We start from the raw sequence: 18,246 nt of genomic DNA on the forward strand, positions 1-18,246 counted from the left end.
AAAGGGTTGCGGCGGTACATAATACACAATAAAATATAATAACATATATAGTGCTGTAGGCGGTGTACACGATTTCTGGTCACGCACGTGCGTCCGCCGCTATTGTATTCGGAATTCGGGAGACGTGCTGTATATGGCGAACGCGGGACGGCGGCGGTGCTATATAGTGTGGTATATAGTGGCGGTGCGAGCGGCGGGCTGGTGGTCGGTCGGTCGGAGCGGCTCGTCGACGGGGCGTGCGTGTTGCGAACGCCCCGGCGAGCAGCAGACGGAGCGCTTTACGCCGGGCGACGCGCGGCGCGCCGTCAAAAGCACGTAACGCGCCGCGCGCGACTCGTCAGTCAGTGTGTCGGCTAACGGCGGTACGGGAACACACCACACACCACGCCGACGCTAAAACGGAAAACCGTTCGTCCGTGGGTTTCGTCGGTTTCGTCGCGCCCGTCCGTCCACCGTCGGTCGTCTGCTGCCCGTGTCCGCCCGCGCGGCTAACACGCCCGCACGCTCGTCCGTCCACACGTCCAACGACCAAACATATCCCGGAAATCGGGCGACGTACGTTCCGGAGACACAGAGAACCGGCCACCGGCGGCCACGGCGGGCGGTGTCGACGGCCGCCGGGCCGGTTTTCGTCGTAAAAGTGGAGGAAGAAGAGGCGGCGGCGGCAACGTCGGCGGCTTCGGCGGCGGTGGTGTTGCGGCGGGTGAACCGCACGTGACGCGGCGCCCCCCGGCCGGCTGCAGAGCGGCGCACCATGCGACGCGATGCGGTCCGCCAGCTCCGAACTGTTGCTGGACACCAAGCAGCAGCAGCTCCGCAAGAAGAAGCTGCTGGAATTAGCGGCGGCCAAGAAGCAGAAGCGTGGCGCGCCCCGGACCCTTCGCGAGAAGGTGTGGTTCTACTCGACGCTGTCGTTCGCCATGATCGCCGTCGGATCGGGCTCGGCACTGCTGTTCCTGGTGCCGCTGTACGTGGACCCGGCCGTGTCAACGTTGCTGGCCGACTTCGTGCCGGAACCAGTGCAGTGCACAACGGTGCGCCGCGAACAGCTGGCCGGCCTGTACAACTGCACGTGGAGCTCGTGCCGGGAGGGGTGCACCAGCGACGTGTACAACTGCAGTCACATTTACGTGGCGTACAGGACGTCCGCCGGTGGAGTCAGTGGCGTCGATGGCGGTGGCGGTGGCATGCAAGTGGCGTCCGGTCGCGGAGGCGGCGGCGACATGATCGTGGACGAGGCTGTGCTCCTGGTCAACATCAAGGGCTGTGGTTACCCGCCGGCCGTGGCCTGTTCCAATTTCACAAAAGCCTACGGCGTGCCGGGTGCCACGTTCCCGTGTCACTATTCCCGACAGAACCACACGCTGGCCGTGGTCGGCTACGACAAGCGGCAGCAGTACGCCGACATCGTCCACTACTTCGCCGTCCCGTTCGCCGTGTGCGTAGTCACGTCCATCGTGCTGTGCGTCATGCACTGCGACTGTCAGCAGGCAGCGGCCGCAGCCGCCGGACAACACGCACTGCAGGAACCGTCCAGGAGTTCCGCCGGACACTCACACACCGAGGGCTACAGGTATTATCTTGTTGATAATGTAAAAATATCTCTGAAAATTACAGTTGTGTCCGAACTCTGGACGAGTTTCACATACATAGTACACACTTACACATATATACATGGATCTAAATAATCAAAAAAATTATTACCGTTTACTTGTATTATTATATAGATTATTGATGGTGGTTGTAGGCAATTTTATTCACCAATTATATCGATGACGAGCAACCTGTTTTAGGACAACCGTTAGATCGGTTAAAGTTTAACGCGGTATTTTTTTTCTCAGCCAATTAAATACTTTTTTCGATATCCTCAATCGATAATAGTCGAATACATCCAGTCAACCAATACTTGGATTTAACGATTAACAAAACTTGAAACAATCCATCCGAAACGGTTAAAAAATTAAATACTTTAATAATAATAATAATCACTGACGGCTGATAAACATCACCAAAAACAAAGCGTTTTACCCCATACATGAACTATCTGCAGGATACTCAATTCGAGAGTTATGTCAAGTGAGGAGTGTCGTGCCAATTCCAAAAAGTAGGACATCCGTTAACTGTCCGGACAAAAGCGAGTTGAATTAACTCGAATGTAGTTTTGAGTTTTGATGAGGGTGCAGAAGAGACTACAATATATCTGTAAAAAGTGCCCAGTCCAATGAGAAAAGACTCTAAAATTAACGATCTGTGACTGTAACGTTGAGTTAGTGAGTCCATCTCACAGGACGTTTGAGTCTTTAAGACAATAACGTAGAAAACCCCAGCGATACTTACAAGCAGAATGAAATGACTATATAGCACTAGACAAAAAACCATTTGGTTATATTTTGATCCAAAAATGTAATCATAATAAATGCATAATATTATGCATTAAAAATGTAAAAATAATTAATATGAGCACAACAACTTTTCAAACAGAAATATGCGTTTTTTTATCGTACTACCTATTATATTTTCAGTAAATTTTTAGGTAAGGTTAAAAAATAACACATAATTTTTTTAAATGTATAAAGTACATGATATTTTTTATAATTATTATGCCTATATCTAGTTGAGTGAAAGCCAAGTTAGTACTTGGAGTAACCAATAAGATAAATTGTCCATAAATTAATGTTTGACACATAAAATTAAAAATATTATGTTATATTTATATTTAAAACAATTAAATTAAAATAACGTTTGTCACTGTCAAACTTCATACCTACCGACTTGAGTCTAAATGAAAATATTACCATATTATTGATTAGTGAATTAAAATTAAAATAATATAATTTTTATACTGCATGCTTATGTAATATGGATAAATGCAAACAATAATTATTATTAAATATAATATTTAATTTTTAATATCATACGTATGAGTGGATAAAATACGTAATAGTGAATTAATAATTCCGATTTTAATTTTCAGTAAGTATTAAAACGTGTTTGTATATTACAGTATAGACTCGTGTATAGGTTTTACTACATCCGATAAGAATTCCAAATTTCTACAAGTCTTAAACTCTACGTGACTTTTTTTTTTTTTAATTTTTTGATACATAAAAATCAAATTCAAACGAGTAGCTTCTGATTTGTTATATTTTAAGGAATTTCAATAATAATACACAGGATAAAAGGGATCTAATTAGTTAAAAAATATTATAGTATAGTTACTGAAAAATTCAAAAATCAAAATTCTAATGAAAAAAAAAATTCATCATTAAAGTGTAAAAAATAGTGATGAAAATATTTATTTTAGTCAATTATTCTCAGATAATGTTAACACACATTGTTAAGAACAAATTCAAAATTTCTTTCGTAATCACGGTTTGAAATCACTGTAATAAAAAATCTTTTGAAAATAAATTCTTTGATTATTTGATAAAAGCGTTTATTCATATCGACTCACAGTTACTCAAACACTGTTTAATAATATACGACTAAGGTATATTGATTCGACGCTAAAACTGTTTTAACGATAAATAGACGCATCAAATTACATTTTAAAATGTTGACGATCGTATATACTGTTTAATGTGTTTAACATTGAAAATACGTAGTCATCCTAAGGTTTTTGGCTCTTATACTCACATAGATGCACTTAAGTTTATCGACGGCACGACTCACGAGGTCCTAATTCTTTGTAGGACGTTCCTCTAGTAATTTATAATCGTAGTCTGTTTTAACGTATTTAAGCTTGTACGCAATTCGTTTTTCGTTACTAAAATAACACGCGACAAACGATATTTGCTATTGATATATTATACTCATTATTATAATATATTGTGTTATAGTTAAAGTGTTGAATCAGTTAGTTTAGAAAATAACTAAAACATGTAGGCAATGTACATAATTTATACTTTAACTATAGTTGTTTCATACATTCCCGTTACTCACACCGTTAATGTGTTAGATTGTACAAATATACAATATAGTGTTATTTTACAGTCCAACATAATAAATTAGATAGCACTGACTACTAACGTCCTTGTTGTCGATGATAGTCCATGTACGTTTATTGAATAATTATAAGATAATCGCTATACACGTATTCTGTACGTTAATCGTTTTATTATTAAGATTTTCAATAAAATCGCTACGGTTTAAAGTTTAGTAATAGTTGGACAGTTACACGTTCGTTCGTTTATCTCCATTCTATTATTATAATTACAGGAAAAAACAAACATACTATCGGTCTCATTTTACAATATGTTCAGACAATTTGTTAGCACTTAGCAGACAGCAGTATTAGAAGCTGTTCCAAATAAAAGTATTACATTATGATCTACAGAAACTGATTAATCAATAAGAATGGTCAGGGGTTTTTAAGTCTACTTATATAAATATAATAAAAAAAATATAAAAAATGTGTTTTCAGAAAAAAAAAGATATTGTGTAATTTTAAATTCCATAATAGTTTTTTATTTGAAAATAATAATTAATACAATAATAATTATTCAATTTAAAATAAATTAAATATCATAATGCATTTTAAATTTAAATTTACCCACAAGTATTCTATAACTTAATGGAAATCAAACTAACATTGTATAGAATAATTAGATATTCTTTGAAACAACTAATTAAAGTATAATAAATAAAAAAGTATAAAGTATAAAAAATATTATTGTATACTTTAGCTAATATTTATAGGTAGGTGATTTATTTTCTACCTATATCAGTATATCATTATCTCATAAAATATCGAAATTCAACACTTTAACTGTAGCATATATATACATAATATAACAATAGCATACGCATTTTTATAATATCATTTAGGCATTATTCTTGGATCTTACTTAAGAATTAACTGTATTATAAGAGGACGTTAAAAACGTCTAGGATTTAATTAAGAAATGTTTACAAAATTCTTAAGTAATACAAAAATTGTGTGATCAAAACCTGTTTAAATATGTAGTTTAAAAGAAAAGCTTAAAAATGTTCCCGTGTCAAAACCGTGCTCTAATTGGTTTGTTGCGTAATGGATACGAATTTATAAATGAAAAAAGTTTTGCGGGAACCTTCAACAACGCAATATCAAAGCACATACTCATAATAATGTAATGAATATAGCGACCAAGTTAATGTCATAAATAAAATTTCATCTGAAAATAATGATGTATCGTTTTTATTTTTTCAATAACCCAACTCTGTAATAATATTCTATAAAAAAAAAAAAAATTAGCAAATATTTTGTATATATAATTATATATACAAATATATATATATATATTTATCATCGAACGATGAAAATATATATTATCGAACGAACAAAAACAGTATACACAATACATGGCAATTAAAATACTCTTTAATTTTTGATGAATGTAAATGTGTACTATCAATTCAATAAAATCATGGGTTTCGAAAAATAAATTGAATTTCCTATGTAAATATATTTAAAAAGTAAGTTTAAAGTGGTAGCAGGTATAGTATACACACTCTTATAATAATAAATTATGCATTTATGCGTTTTTTTTCTGTAAAATTCTATTCAAAATGTTGTTCAGTGAAAATATTTCAAATCCTTGATATGTATATTTTTATAAATATTCTATTATAATAAAAATTGTATTCACGTACTATCAACACAGTAGCACTCGCTTATTTCCAATGAAATTAAAATATATTATTATGAACAGTGAATACATCGAATTTTTTGATTTTCCGTAATGTTAGCGTAGGTAAATTATATGAAACAGAATGATTTATTCGTAACTTTTCAATGCTTACACCTTTTGGCATTTAAGTATCGTAGTAATAAAACAAATGTAATGATGTTAAGCTCCGGATTAATAAAAATGAGTTAAATAAATAACCTGTTATTATTATTTTCGTTTTTAAAACCTTTCGAACAGCGACTTAAATATTTTATTTTTTCTCACTATTTACACTGATTTTATTCGACACTCCAATGACTACAATGTGGAAAAAATATTATAAATCTAATTTATTGTTTATTATGTTCGATATTATTTGATAATTGGTAACATGTTTTACTGTTCTAAATAAAAACAAAAAAATAGTAAAATTAAAATCTATATGAATTGTGAGTGAAAAATATTTGTTTATAATCGACATCAAATTATGTATACATAATACTCTATCAATGAAATAACATTTTTAAAATACAAATAAGTGTACATAGTATTATATTCGCTTATATGATTTATAAATTAATTGTCAACAATACAATATACATACTTATACAATTTCAACTTAGTATTATTTGATCGACCTATTTATTATACTATTATAGTTTACAAGTTTTGAAATCGTATTGCATATTATTATCGTAAAAAATGTTTGTATTATGTATATACTTGTATATTATGTTAATATCCATACAAATAATTCACATATTTAATTGATGTATTTTGGTGGTTGAAATTCAACAACATATTATTTTATTTACACTGTAGCTACATATTAATATATTATAATAATTAATGATTTACCTAGTATTTTTTACAAATTGCACGACCGTTTGATTGGATCTGACTGAAATAAAAGACTTTCCTTTTGTAAACATCGTCTATGTCAGCACTAGATGAGTGGATATAATTAATTGTTGGAACATAAATAAGTAAAAAAAAATGAACAATTGATGGTCGCTCACTCACGGTATCCGTTACATTTCACGTTCATTTTTTCCCTGTCGAAATCTCAAGTTTTTGGATTTGATAAAAGTTTTTAAATCATCACAACTCGCACATGTCTATATAAACGCTTTGCTCGCACGCGTCATAAATGATTAAAGAAAAAAAAGGATTTGAGATACGACTCGTTGCGTTTTCCACCAGCAAAACAATAAGACATGCAATATAAAGCCATGACCCATACTTAATATATACGGTTTTTATAGTTCTACAATAATATATAGAACTTAGGTCTTCTTAATGGTTTGACACTCAGTTTAAATCAGTAGTATGAATTTTAAATAAAACTAAAAACTCTCTATTTCATACATTTTTTAGCAGGTATACATGACCATATAATGTTTATCGTCATATTATATATATTTATATGATTTATTAGTAGTTGTTGGTTAGAATAGTCATGTTTGCATAGTAATATTAATTTATGAATTTTCTCCATCTGAAAACTGCAGTGTTTCTCCACATATGGGTTGTCATCTGTCTCATACACGGATACACGATACAGCTACAGAATAACTCCGTAGCCATAATTATATAATAATAATAATAAATTAATAATCGTTCAATTATTTACAAAACCATGTGTCATTATAATTCTGATGTTTGTTGAAATTACTCAAAATTACAATTTTTATTTAAAAAAAAACCCCCACTCCAGTGGTAAGGATTTATACGTATGTGCCTGATTATCTAATAATTAAAGTGATTAACGCGCTCCAACTTAATTCCAACTTAGTGCTGTAATTATTTTACTCAGCCTAATACCCCCTAGGGTGACTTTTTTTAATTAATTAATTTAAAACAAACGCAAAAATACCATATCCATTCTCGTCTCGGAAAAACATGGTTTCTAGCGCGCATTACGGAAAACCCGAACTGTGCAGCGGACTTTTACTGTTTTTTTTTCAACAAAAATTAATTAAATATTTTCCGTTTTGAACTTGAATTATTGTACAATCCCATACATTGTGTGGTATACACTATACATAATTAGTTAGCTATATAATACGTATTTCGTAAATTAATTGGTTTTCATTCGAAATGTGTAGTGTATATATTAATAACTAACTATTGAAGTAAAAAACATACTCAAACGCGTAGAGTAGAGTTGATAAATCCGTCATGCGTCTATTCTGCATATAGCACCTTCATAAAATTGTTTTCCATAATAATATATAATATTACGCAACGAAAAAAAAAGAGGTTAAACTATTTATAACCTGTCATGACGTGACAGGGTTAAATGTGAAATTACGTGTTTACGTATTTTTTTTCATTAAACTGTTAACATGGCGATTATTATATCATATACCTAAAATAATTTTCTTTTGCGCCGACTATAGTATTATAAAATATGTATAAAGTATGTTTACAGCGTGAAGCATTATTTATTCAACGTCAAGTCAGATATATTATCATATTATTCAAACTCGATATACTTAACATAATATAACATATTAACATTAAATTAAAATATATTTTCAGTGAACAAACCATCGACGCTTGTTAAGGACAAAACAATTCTGACGATTTAAAATTTGGTTCATTGCCCCCTTCGTCCATATGCGTCATACTTGGAATATAAATCATTATAAGAAATCAATTAAATTCGATCAAGAACAATAAATACGTGCGTGAAACTCGAAATGATTTACTTGCCATGTCCGAATGTATATTCGTAAACGACGTGTTTCATTCGTGAACCGCGAGTTCACACACGTTTGATGTTTTCAATGCGTGCTGAAATTCGATAAATACGTTAAATATGACATATTAATAATAAATAATATCATCGTCGTAAATTTATCGATTATCGCAATTTCAGCGACGAAACAATAACAACAATACAACATTTAATTATTTCATACTGATGTTACATGACATTATTAAAATAATATATATTCTATATAATGTTTTAAAGCCGTCGTGTGTTCTTTATTGGCGTGCAGTGTCTGCAGAAAAGGAAATAAAACGTACGTGCGCGTATAAAACAAGGTCGCTACGTATTATATATAATATTATTGGCCCGGTAAACTATATAACCGAATCGATATCAATATGTATTACGCTGAATTTAAACTTTTTACCGGCGAAAAAATAGTTATTCCGAACAATGGTTAATTTAATGGAAATTACGTTTCGCGTCACATTACAAAACTAGTGTACGCGATTGATGTGCGTACCATTTGAAATTGCTTATTTTCAAATACATACATTTTATTTTTGAATACATTTTATCTTTCTAATTATAATATTATATACATTACACACATCCAATTTATTCTACACTATATTGATGAAATTTAATTTTCGTGTTTAAAAAATATAGTTAGGCAACGTTTCGTGCAACACACGGCTTTTTTTTAAACATATTTATAATGAATTCGGAGAAATAAATATGATATGACCCAGTTCGACAGTAATATAATAATAATATCGTGCCAAATTCAAAAATATATATTATAATAATGTCCAATCAGGACATATATAGCTATATAGCTATAGTTTTACTCTTTTGAATTATAATATTGGACTTATTCGAAGGAATAATAATAAAAATAAAAATAATCAAAAATATATTTTAAAGATCGATACGCATTACGTAGAATACCATTATAGAGTCGAACACAGAGTGACCTCTGCAATATAGGCTGTACATTTCCTACTAGGTGAGTTTAATTCAAACATTTTTTTATGAGAAATTTATGAAATAAATTAATTTTAAAACTATATATTTTTCTACAATATTTTTAATATTAGGTATATTATATATATTTAATCAGATTTATTATCAAATTCTATAAACTACTTATAAGTTTAGTATCAACAATTCACATTTTGGTTAGACTTTAAATTCAATTTCAACGATTTTAGAAAAATATTATGTACTCTTATAACATTATCAACAATTATGTTTCTGAAATTTAACAACCATACTAGAACTTAGAAGGGTACATGGATTCATAATTATTCTTTACTTCATTATTAAAATCTTTTTTTTTAATCTGCCTAATTATTTGGCTTATTAAATAAAAACCACTTTAAAGATAAACCTAAAGTATATTATATAGTTACCATAATTATTTATAAAGCTATATTAATAATTTATAACTATATAACTATATACTGTATATATATATCGTACAGAATTATATTACAATAAGAAAAATAATAAAGTTTCGTTATTTCAATTTTTTCGAAGAAAACATTATAATATTCATTGTGGTATAAAAACATTTTTGAAGTTTTCAGCAGCTATATTATATACTATTATAATGGGTATAGTACTCTACGTTTTATACATATTTACACGCGAGAGAATACCACGGACACTTAACGTTTTCCTGAACAAATAACACAACAATAATACGAGCATATAATTATAACAACATTTAAAACGAATATATTTTCCATTCGCAAATATATATAATATACCGTATTAATAGGGATACAATAAGAACCGTAGTGATTTTAATTAAAAAATTTGCAACAAAAACTTAAATAAAAGTTTAAAAAAAAAATTGTTTTTTTGACATAGACCTTCTTATATACTTTGTTTTTAACACAAAGTAATTTAAATAATATTATAAAAATATATACATTATATACATTACACATAACCACATAGGTATTTATTTATAAAAGATATACTTTTTATTTATAAAATATAATTTATGTTAATGCTTTTTAAAATACACAACAATGTTCCATTTTCATCATTTTAATAAAATATATATATATATATATATATATATATATATATATATTAACACATAACTATATTATTTAATACATTTTAAAGTCAAAACGTAATTAATATATAATATTTTATTATACGAAATACACATTTAATTTGGTTGTAAGAGTTAGACACGAATACCTAAACATTTATTTTCTATACCTATATATAAATACTATAACTTATAAGTATTAGTTATTAAGATTTAAGTCGTAGTGCCACTGAATTCATTTGTTTTGTCACGATAGAAATGACTGATGGAAATAGAATAACAACACCTATATCTATATCGTTGAGAATGACACTAGATCATGAAGATAATATTATTTGAATCGCAAAAAATAAAAATAAATATTTTTGTTTAGTATCGTATGATATTAAATGTTCATCATATAATAGTGACTAGTTATAATGATGTCGACGTCGTTAACTGATAACATCTTTATATTATATAAGGTGTAATAATATGGTATTCTTTTCGAATTTCAAATAAACATAAACTCTCCTCATTCAAAATACGTTTTCATGTCCTCTTATATTGGTCCTATAGATTCACTGGTTTCTGTCCTAGAGACGACTATTATAGTAAAGTCGACAGAATCAACATTAGTTGGAAATAAAAAGGTTCACGCGTGCCTGAATTCCATTTTGTCTTTGGCCTTCGGCAGCACAAAGAACAATCTTTGATTTTTTAAACGCGATTCATAAGGATAAATTGCACATTTAAAACTAAAACCATATTATCTTAAGTGTATCGCGCGTAATATCGTAATGGTTGTATTCATACAACGCGCTACCCACTCGCATAATCGATATAAAGCACCAGCGGCTTGGCGTGCCGTTTTCTTAATACACATAAATTCGTATATACCGAAACATGTGTTTGGGCGGATGTCGTAGGATTTATGAGAAAATCTTGTGCCAAAAAATTAACATCAGTGGAGAGATAATATAATAAAAATATTAAAAAAAAAAACAAACAGTGAGGAAATTTAAATAACATGAAATCCACAGGTGGAATAATAAAGGAAAGTTGTTTGGTGGACAAAATATGTATATAATTATGTCTCATCGGAATATCCCATATTATAGTATAATGTATTATATTATATAATCACAGAGTGTAACGTAAATGATTGATAATATTATTAATATATATATATATATATATATGTGTGTGTGTGTATTAACTAACTATTAGTATGTAATACATTTTTCTCATCAATATTATTTTATTTCTTAAATATATAATATGATTAACAATAATATTATAAACATTTAATATCTAAATTTTAAATAAATTAGGAAAATAAAAATTATTTATTAAATCTGTCAGTTTTTGTTATTATGCTCTGTATATTCAATTTAATGTTGTCCGACAACTGCACTGGTATCGGCAATGCGATTCAATTTTGCGTTTTGTGAAACACACACACACACACGTGTATTTCTATAAATATTTTATTCAGCGTTAGTCCATAAATTTAAATATCGTTCTGTGTGCGTACCTATACGCGCACGAATGGCAAATCGCTAACATTTTATTTCGGTAATAATTTACAGACATTTATTATTACGATGTATATTTTTTTTTATTCGTAGACTTTATAATAAATAACACACATAACCTAACCTCCAATCGGGGGGGGGGGTGTAGACGTGTGGTAAGAGGAGGAGGCGTATATACAGCGGGACATGTGACACTCCCCAATCGATAAAATGGGCTGTGTTGTTTGCGTGGTTTAATAATATAATATTATAATGTATTGTAAATAAATTTGTTATATGTAATGTATACAAGATGCGTTATTAAAATATGTAGACAAATACTCTAGGTAAAAAATAATCACACTAACTAGTACATCAAATCCTTCTACCTCCTCATCTGACTACGGCGCAAACAATAAATATCATTCAAAGACAATTTTTAAATGTATTTTGTGAATTTTATTGTAATTATATTATTACAAAAAGTTATCATTAGTACATTAGTTTAAATTTTCGTGATCTACTACGAAAATTGTTTGTGGCTGATGTGAGCCAGAAAAACGCGTGAAGAGTATGCTATATAATAATAAACATAATATATAACTATCAACGTAATTATATTCTATGTAGGTACGTTTAAAATGAATCCAATTTTCTATTTATGATATTAACTTGAACTATCTGGCATAAGAACGGTACCATTCGAAAAAATACATTTAACTTAAAAGATTCTAGCTAAGACGAATGCAAATCATGAAAATAAAAATGAGGTCCGTCAACCTGGCACCTCAAAAAAGGAAACACAGGATTGGGGGTCAAGACTTAGGTTACATATTCTGATTTTGCGGTTGCAAATTATTACGAATTGGTTACTAATTTTTTAGTGTGGTCTGAGTTCAAAATTTTGAATTCGGGGTACAAGGCTGACGGACCTATAAAAATGTACTATCCATTATGTTTATGTATAATATTAAAATCAATAATTTTGGTTGCAACTCGACGATGACATGCTATATTATCGTCGTTATTAAGTTTTCACCTTTTCGTGTTGAATAAATTATATTATATTATAGTTTGGGTACTACTCCTACTATATATACCTGTATAATGTATAACTTACGAGTTACGACTAATGCACACGCTTTATACACGTATAGCAGATTTTATAGTGATAATTACTTATTGTTTAATGTATATTGATATCAGACTCCAGCAGCGGTTAAAGTGGCAGTGGCGGTGACGGTAGTAGAGGTGGTAAGGGTTTCAAGTGTGGTAACTCGCAACTATATATATATATGTGTGTATAATTTGGACCGTCGCGCGATTTATCGTTCCGGATCATTTCTGCAGGAAAACGTTAGTCTAAACGGTTGGTTTCCGGTGGTCGCGTTGTGATATCATCTGTTCTTCCGCGTCGGCCGGAACAACAAAGCAGTTTTCGTGCGCTAAAACATACCGTACAATATATATATAATATATTATACGCGTGCGATATATGTCGTCATTAACAAAACCCCGGTGCGAGCTTTCGACCCGCAGACACGGGGCGTGTATTAAACGTAAATACACACACACACACACACACACACATAAACTCGTATACTTGTAAAGAGTAGAGTTTTCCCCGGCAACGCGTTTTCCGCGTTCGCAAACACCTCAAACATATTGTTGCCGTCAGCCGATTTACAACAAACCTCGCTAAAACGAGATTAATAATAACAATTTCCATCGCCACAGTGCGCCGTCCGAATCCCAACCGTTACCCGGGGCAACCCGCGGCGAGACTAGAATCAACCCGCTCGCATCCAGCGATTTTAATCTTCCCGATTAAATCAGCGACCACCATAGCATCTCACACACAACAGCACAATATAACGATTGCTGACGACGACCCGCGTACGCACTGCTGCAGGGTGACCTGCACCGACCCACACCGATCGTACACAATGAATTTGAGTGAAATCAAAAATAAATTTTTAAACATATCCAATTTTTCGAAAATTTTTACCGTGTATCTACAATCAATTAATTTTGGGTTAGGTGTCACGGTTCAGGTAAACACCTTTTTTACAAATTTTAATTTATAACGATTCACGAACTAAATGTGTTGAAATTACTATAAATACATAACAATAAAAAAAATTCTAAAAAAATAATTGAGGTACATTGATTTTATATTGAATTTAAAAAAATTGGTTGGTATTTATTTTAAGTGCACAGATATTATGACATTTCTGTAATTTAACAATATTAAGCACAGATAGATACATTATTGAATACATCAACAATAACTTAATAATATGTATATAGTTGCTATTTTAAAATAAATGATATTTAATTATATATACCTACTATATAAGTATATATAGTTTAAGTCAAATTTAAATAATTAATAATTATCTTTCCGTAAATCATATATAGTCTAAATAAATAGGTAGTCAAAAATAATTTAATAAAAAGAGAATTGAAATATTGAAAAACTTTAAATACTTTTAGTGAATCAAATTATATTTTTAATATTATATCAAATTTGTATTATCGTAGACTAAAATACATTTATGTTATGTGGAAATTAATAAACACATAGATATTTAGATCGTTAAAATATTATTTATTATGTTCAGGAATCAAATAGGCTCATGCTTCCAGGTTTCATATAATCGCATAAAGAATTATTTTAGATTTAATATGTCAATCCGTAGTGCCATGTATTATAGGATAGAAGCTAACGTTTTTAGGATAATGTTAATAATCTAGGATAATCTTTTTAATACTAAGTACTTTTCCGTTTAACAAAATTATAACAAGATTTCTGAAAATTAAATTATTATTTATAATTTTTCTTTTTTTTTTTTTTTTGCAAAAAGTTGTTGAATAATTATTGTAACTGCGACGTGGCAAAATTGACACCTGACGCCCGATTGGTGTTGAAAAAAATATCACTACTTCGACCTCGATATTGTTTATAGAGAAAATGAAGTTTAGCAGTTAGGTATGAAGAAAACAAATACGCGACATGCTTTCACTGGTATTGTTTGACAGTTTTGTATACCTGCATATTAAACCGTTCGAAAAATTAATATTATTAATGAAAATATAATATAATATTATTATAAAATCGTATGCGCTTTTAGATAATTCCCCACGCACTGGGTATCGCGTGTTATAGCAAAGGCGTGATCGTCCTACGCGGATACATCGTATTATATTATACGTACACTATTATGATATGGTACCAATATCCGCCTCGTCGACGTCACGCGTGTTCGGTTTTAGAACTCTGAGAGCTTTTACCCGTATATTGCAATATTGTAAACAAACTTGAACGGTCACGTTTAATTGCGAAAACGCGATCCGAAAATATACGTAATTTTCGCATTATCGTAATAAATATATTTACATTTATATCGTCTATACCTGTTATAATATTATATCTAATGTATATTGAATGTCCGCACAAAGACAATACATAATAATGTGTATTATATTATGTAAAAGCTGCCACGCCCGTTGTCGTGATAAAACGTTTTATTTATTTTCTCGATTTCGATATTATTATTATCGACAATGGATGGAAGTCTTGTCACTGTAACAGTCTTAAGTGTATACAATAAATTATGCTGCGTATTTAATATTAGTCGTATTATATAAATATGAAACACATATTTTATAATATTTTGTAAAAAATCTTTTTTTTTCTAAGAACATTGTTCTCACTTTCTCAGAACAATAATTATTGTATGTTTAATAAATTACGTATAATTACGTCAATAAATTCTTATTAATATATTAATTATTCAACCATATTCGCTTGCGTAGACGTAGGTATATTATTTAATAATCATATTATTACATTTGATACTGCGATTTTCTGGTTTGCCAATTTTCGCTTCGAGTGTAGTATGGAACGGAGTAGTTGATATACTATTAGACTTAATACCATTGGAATAGTGTTAACAAAACCTATTTAATTATCATTAATCATTACCTTTGGGATTAGGATTTAGTCTCAGATTGCTGTCAATAATTGGCTATACGCGTAACGCTGCAATGTGCATAAAGTTAATGTTCACATTATTTTCAAACTAAAACACATCTGTCATGAAAATTAAATGTATCATTTATTTTTTTACAAAAATAAAATATAATTTTAATTTCAAACCGATAAAAAATATGTTTAACTTTTTAATACACTTTATATTTTAGATAGATTCCATTTTTTTTAACATTCATTATAGAAGATTTTATAGCCTATGGAACATTAAATCTAAAAGTTTTGCAATTTAAAAGTATAATTTGAAAAAAAATATTTAATACAAATTTAATGTTAGATAAAAATATTAATTTCTTAATATTAAAATATCAAAATACTAATCGTTGATATAAAATAGAATGTCAAAATTGAACTTTTAATTGAGTGTTTATTTTCAAATTGATCGTGTATCGGATATATTTCATCGAATTTTGATATTCACTTTCCGGTGTAACCCAAACAAGCTTACGTCAATTATTATCGATCGCAATTTATAAAGACATATTATAATTTAACATGATTAATCTATTCTAAACAATAATATCCCATCAAAAGTTTCTAGAAAATAATTGATCAAATAAGTCAAAGATATTTCAAAAGTCTTTTATCGAGAACAATGTTAGTTACGAAGCATACATATATTATTATCGTTAGGTATACCATATTAAAAAAAAAATGTTAGCACAATTAAAATGCTTGTATAGACCAAATCATCTATAAAATATGTAGTGATGTCATTATATATATATATATTATATTTACGTAACATTAACTAACAAAATATTATAATTATAACATTTTAATTATAATATGTTGTGAGTTATGACCTCTAACCAATATTTTAATACATTTCAATTTAATAACTCATAACCTACATAATATATTTTTTCATAAACCCCTCATGTATAGTAGTGTCATTTTTTTTTTTTTTTTTTTGAGAAATACTGTAACTGCTGATTAATAACCAGTAACAAATTTCCAAGGTATCTTGTAACTAGTTACACGATTTTAGTTAGCAACTATAGTGACCAGCTATATATAATCGAGTAATATTCTCATTTCTGATTAAAACATGTGTATTATTTAGTAATTAATTCATTCGCACGTCCTTCAAGGAGTAAAATGTTCGTCATTTTACGGGATAAGAAAATATTATTACCCAACCCGGTAAATAACTGGTAAATAGACGATTCCACCAACACGTAACGACGATGGCGCTTAGTGGTGGCGAGGCTAACATTGTACATAAAATAATAACAAGCGCAGGTAATTTCCTATTAAATTATATCAAACCGCAAATGATCGCAGCTACATAAAACGTAGTAAATATTTAAACGTCCGGTTACGCACTCTGTTCCTCTTCAAATATGCATTTGTATTATATTACACAAGTAGGATACGCGCGTTAACAATAATTTCGTTGCGAAAATATAATAATAATATATGACCGAGTCTAGAAAACGTACATTATTGTATTATAACACCACGTGTTTTATTATTATTATTATTATTACTATATATAATATAGTCACAGTGCGCTTCGTTACAGATTAATAACAATGTATACGCTCCATTATTATATAATATAATAATATCGCGTCCGTCCCGCAAATTATTTACTATCGTTTTATATTTCGCATAATTTCAAACGTCAAAACAGCCTGTAATTCCGTCGTCCGAGTTTTTCTACCAAACCAAAAAGTCAAGGCGGTTGCTATTAGTTATAAATTCTCTATTAGACTGTCGACCAATTTTGGTTTGAAAATGCATATCTTCATAAATATTCTATGGTAGTTAATGATACATAACATACTATGAAATGTGTTTTGTTTTACGACTGCGGATATGCTATATAAAAGTTGTTAAATCGTCTGTAGAGTGTAGATACATTACAACTGTAACAATATTTACTCTTAATTAAGTCTAAATAAATTGCATCGGTAGAAGAAATCGACACAATATTATTTACTTATACAATTTATATCACTTTATCAATTGGGATAACTCAAAAAAATATTAGACGACTCAGAGTATTTATTCAAGACGTCAGTGTCATGTTATAATAATTTGTTTAATAATTGAAATTTTCAAACATCAGAGATACACGACAGCTATGTACCTATTTTGTCTATCCAAGACGCCGTGTTACATTATTTGAATTATTACATAAACGCGCTTTACTTTTTATAAAATTAATAAAACACCAAGTAAATAAATATTATACAACACATGAATGAAATTAATACATTTCAGTGGCGTATAAAATAAGTTTATGTAAA

The 18,246-nt window shown here is 30.5% G+C and overlaps 1 protein-coding gene across 1 annotated transcript in view; it reads left to right on the plus strand.

Annotated features, from left to right (window-relative positions):
• Positions 1-270: 270 nt before the first annotated feature.
• LOC132922139 (protein tipE) overlaps positions 271-18,246 on the plus strand; it is a 62,644-nt gene continuing 44,668 nt past the window's right edge. Inside the window, exon 1 of the mRNA XM_060985491.1 lies at positions 271-1,573. Within this exon, the coding sequence (XP_060841474.1) occupies positions 765-1,573 (809 nt within the window). The 5' untranslated portion in view covers positions 271-764. The remainder of the gene's footprint in view (positions 1,574-18,246) is intronic.

The sequence above is a fragment of the Rhopalosiphum padi genome, chromosome 2 (genome assembly GCF_020882245.1).
Source record: "Rhopalosiphum padi isolate XX-2018 chromosome 2, ASM2088224v1, whole genome shotgun sequence".
Lineage (NCBI taxonomy): Eukaryota > Metazoa > Arthropoda > Insecta > Hemiptera > Aphididae > Rhopalosiphum > Rhopalosiphum padi.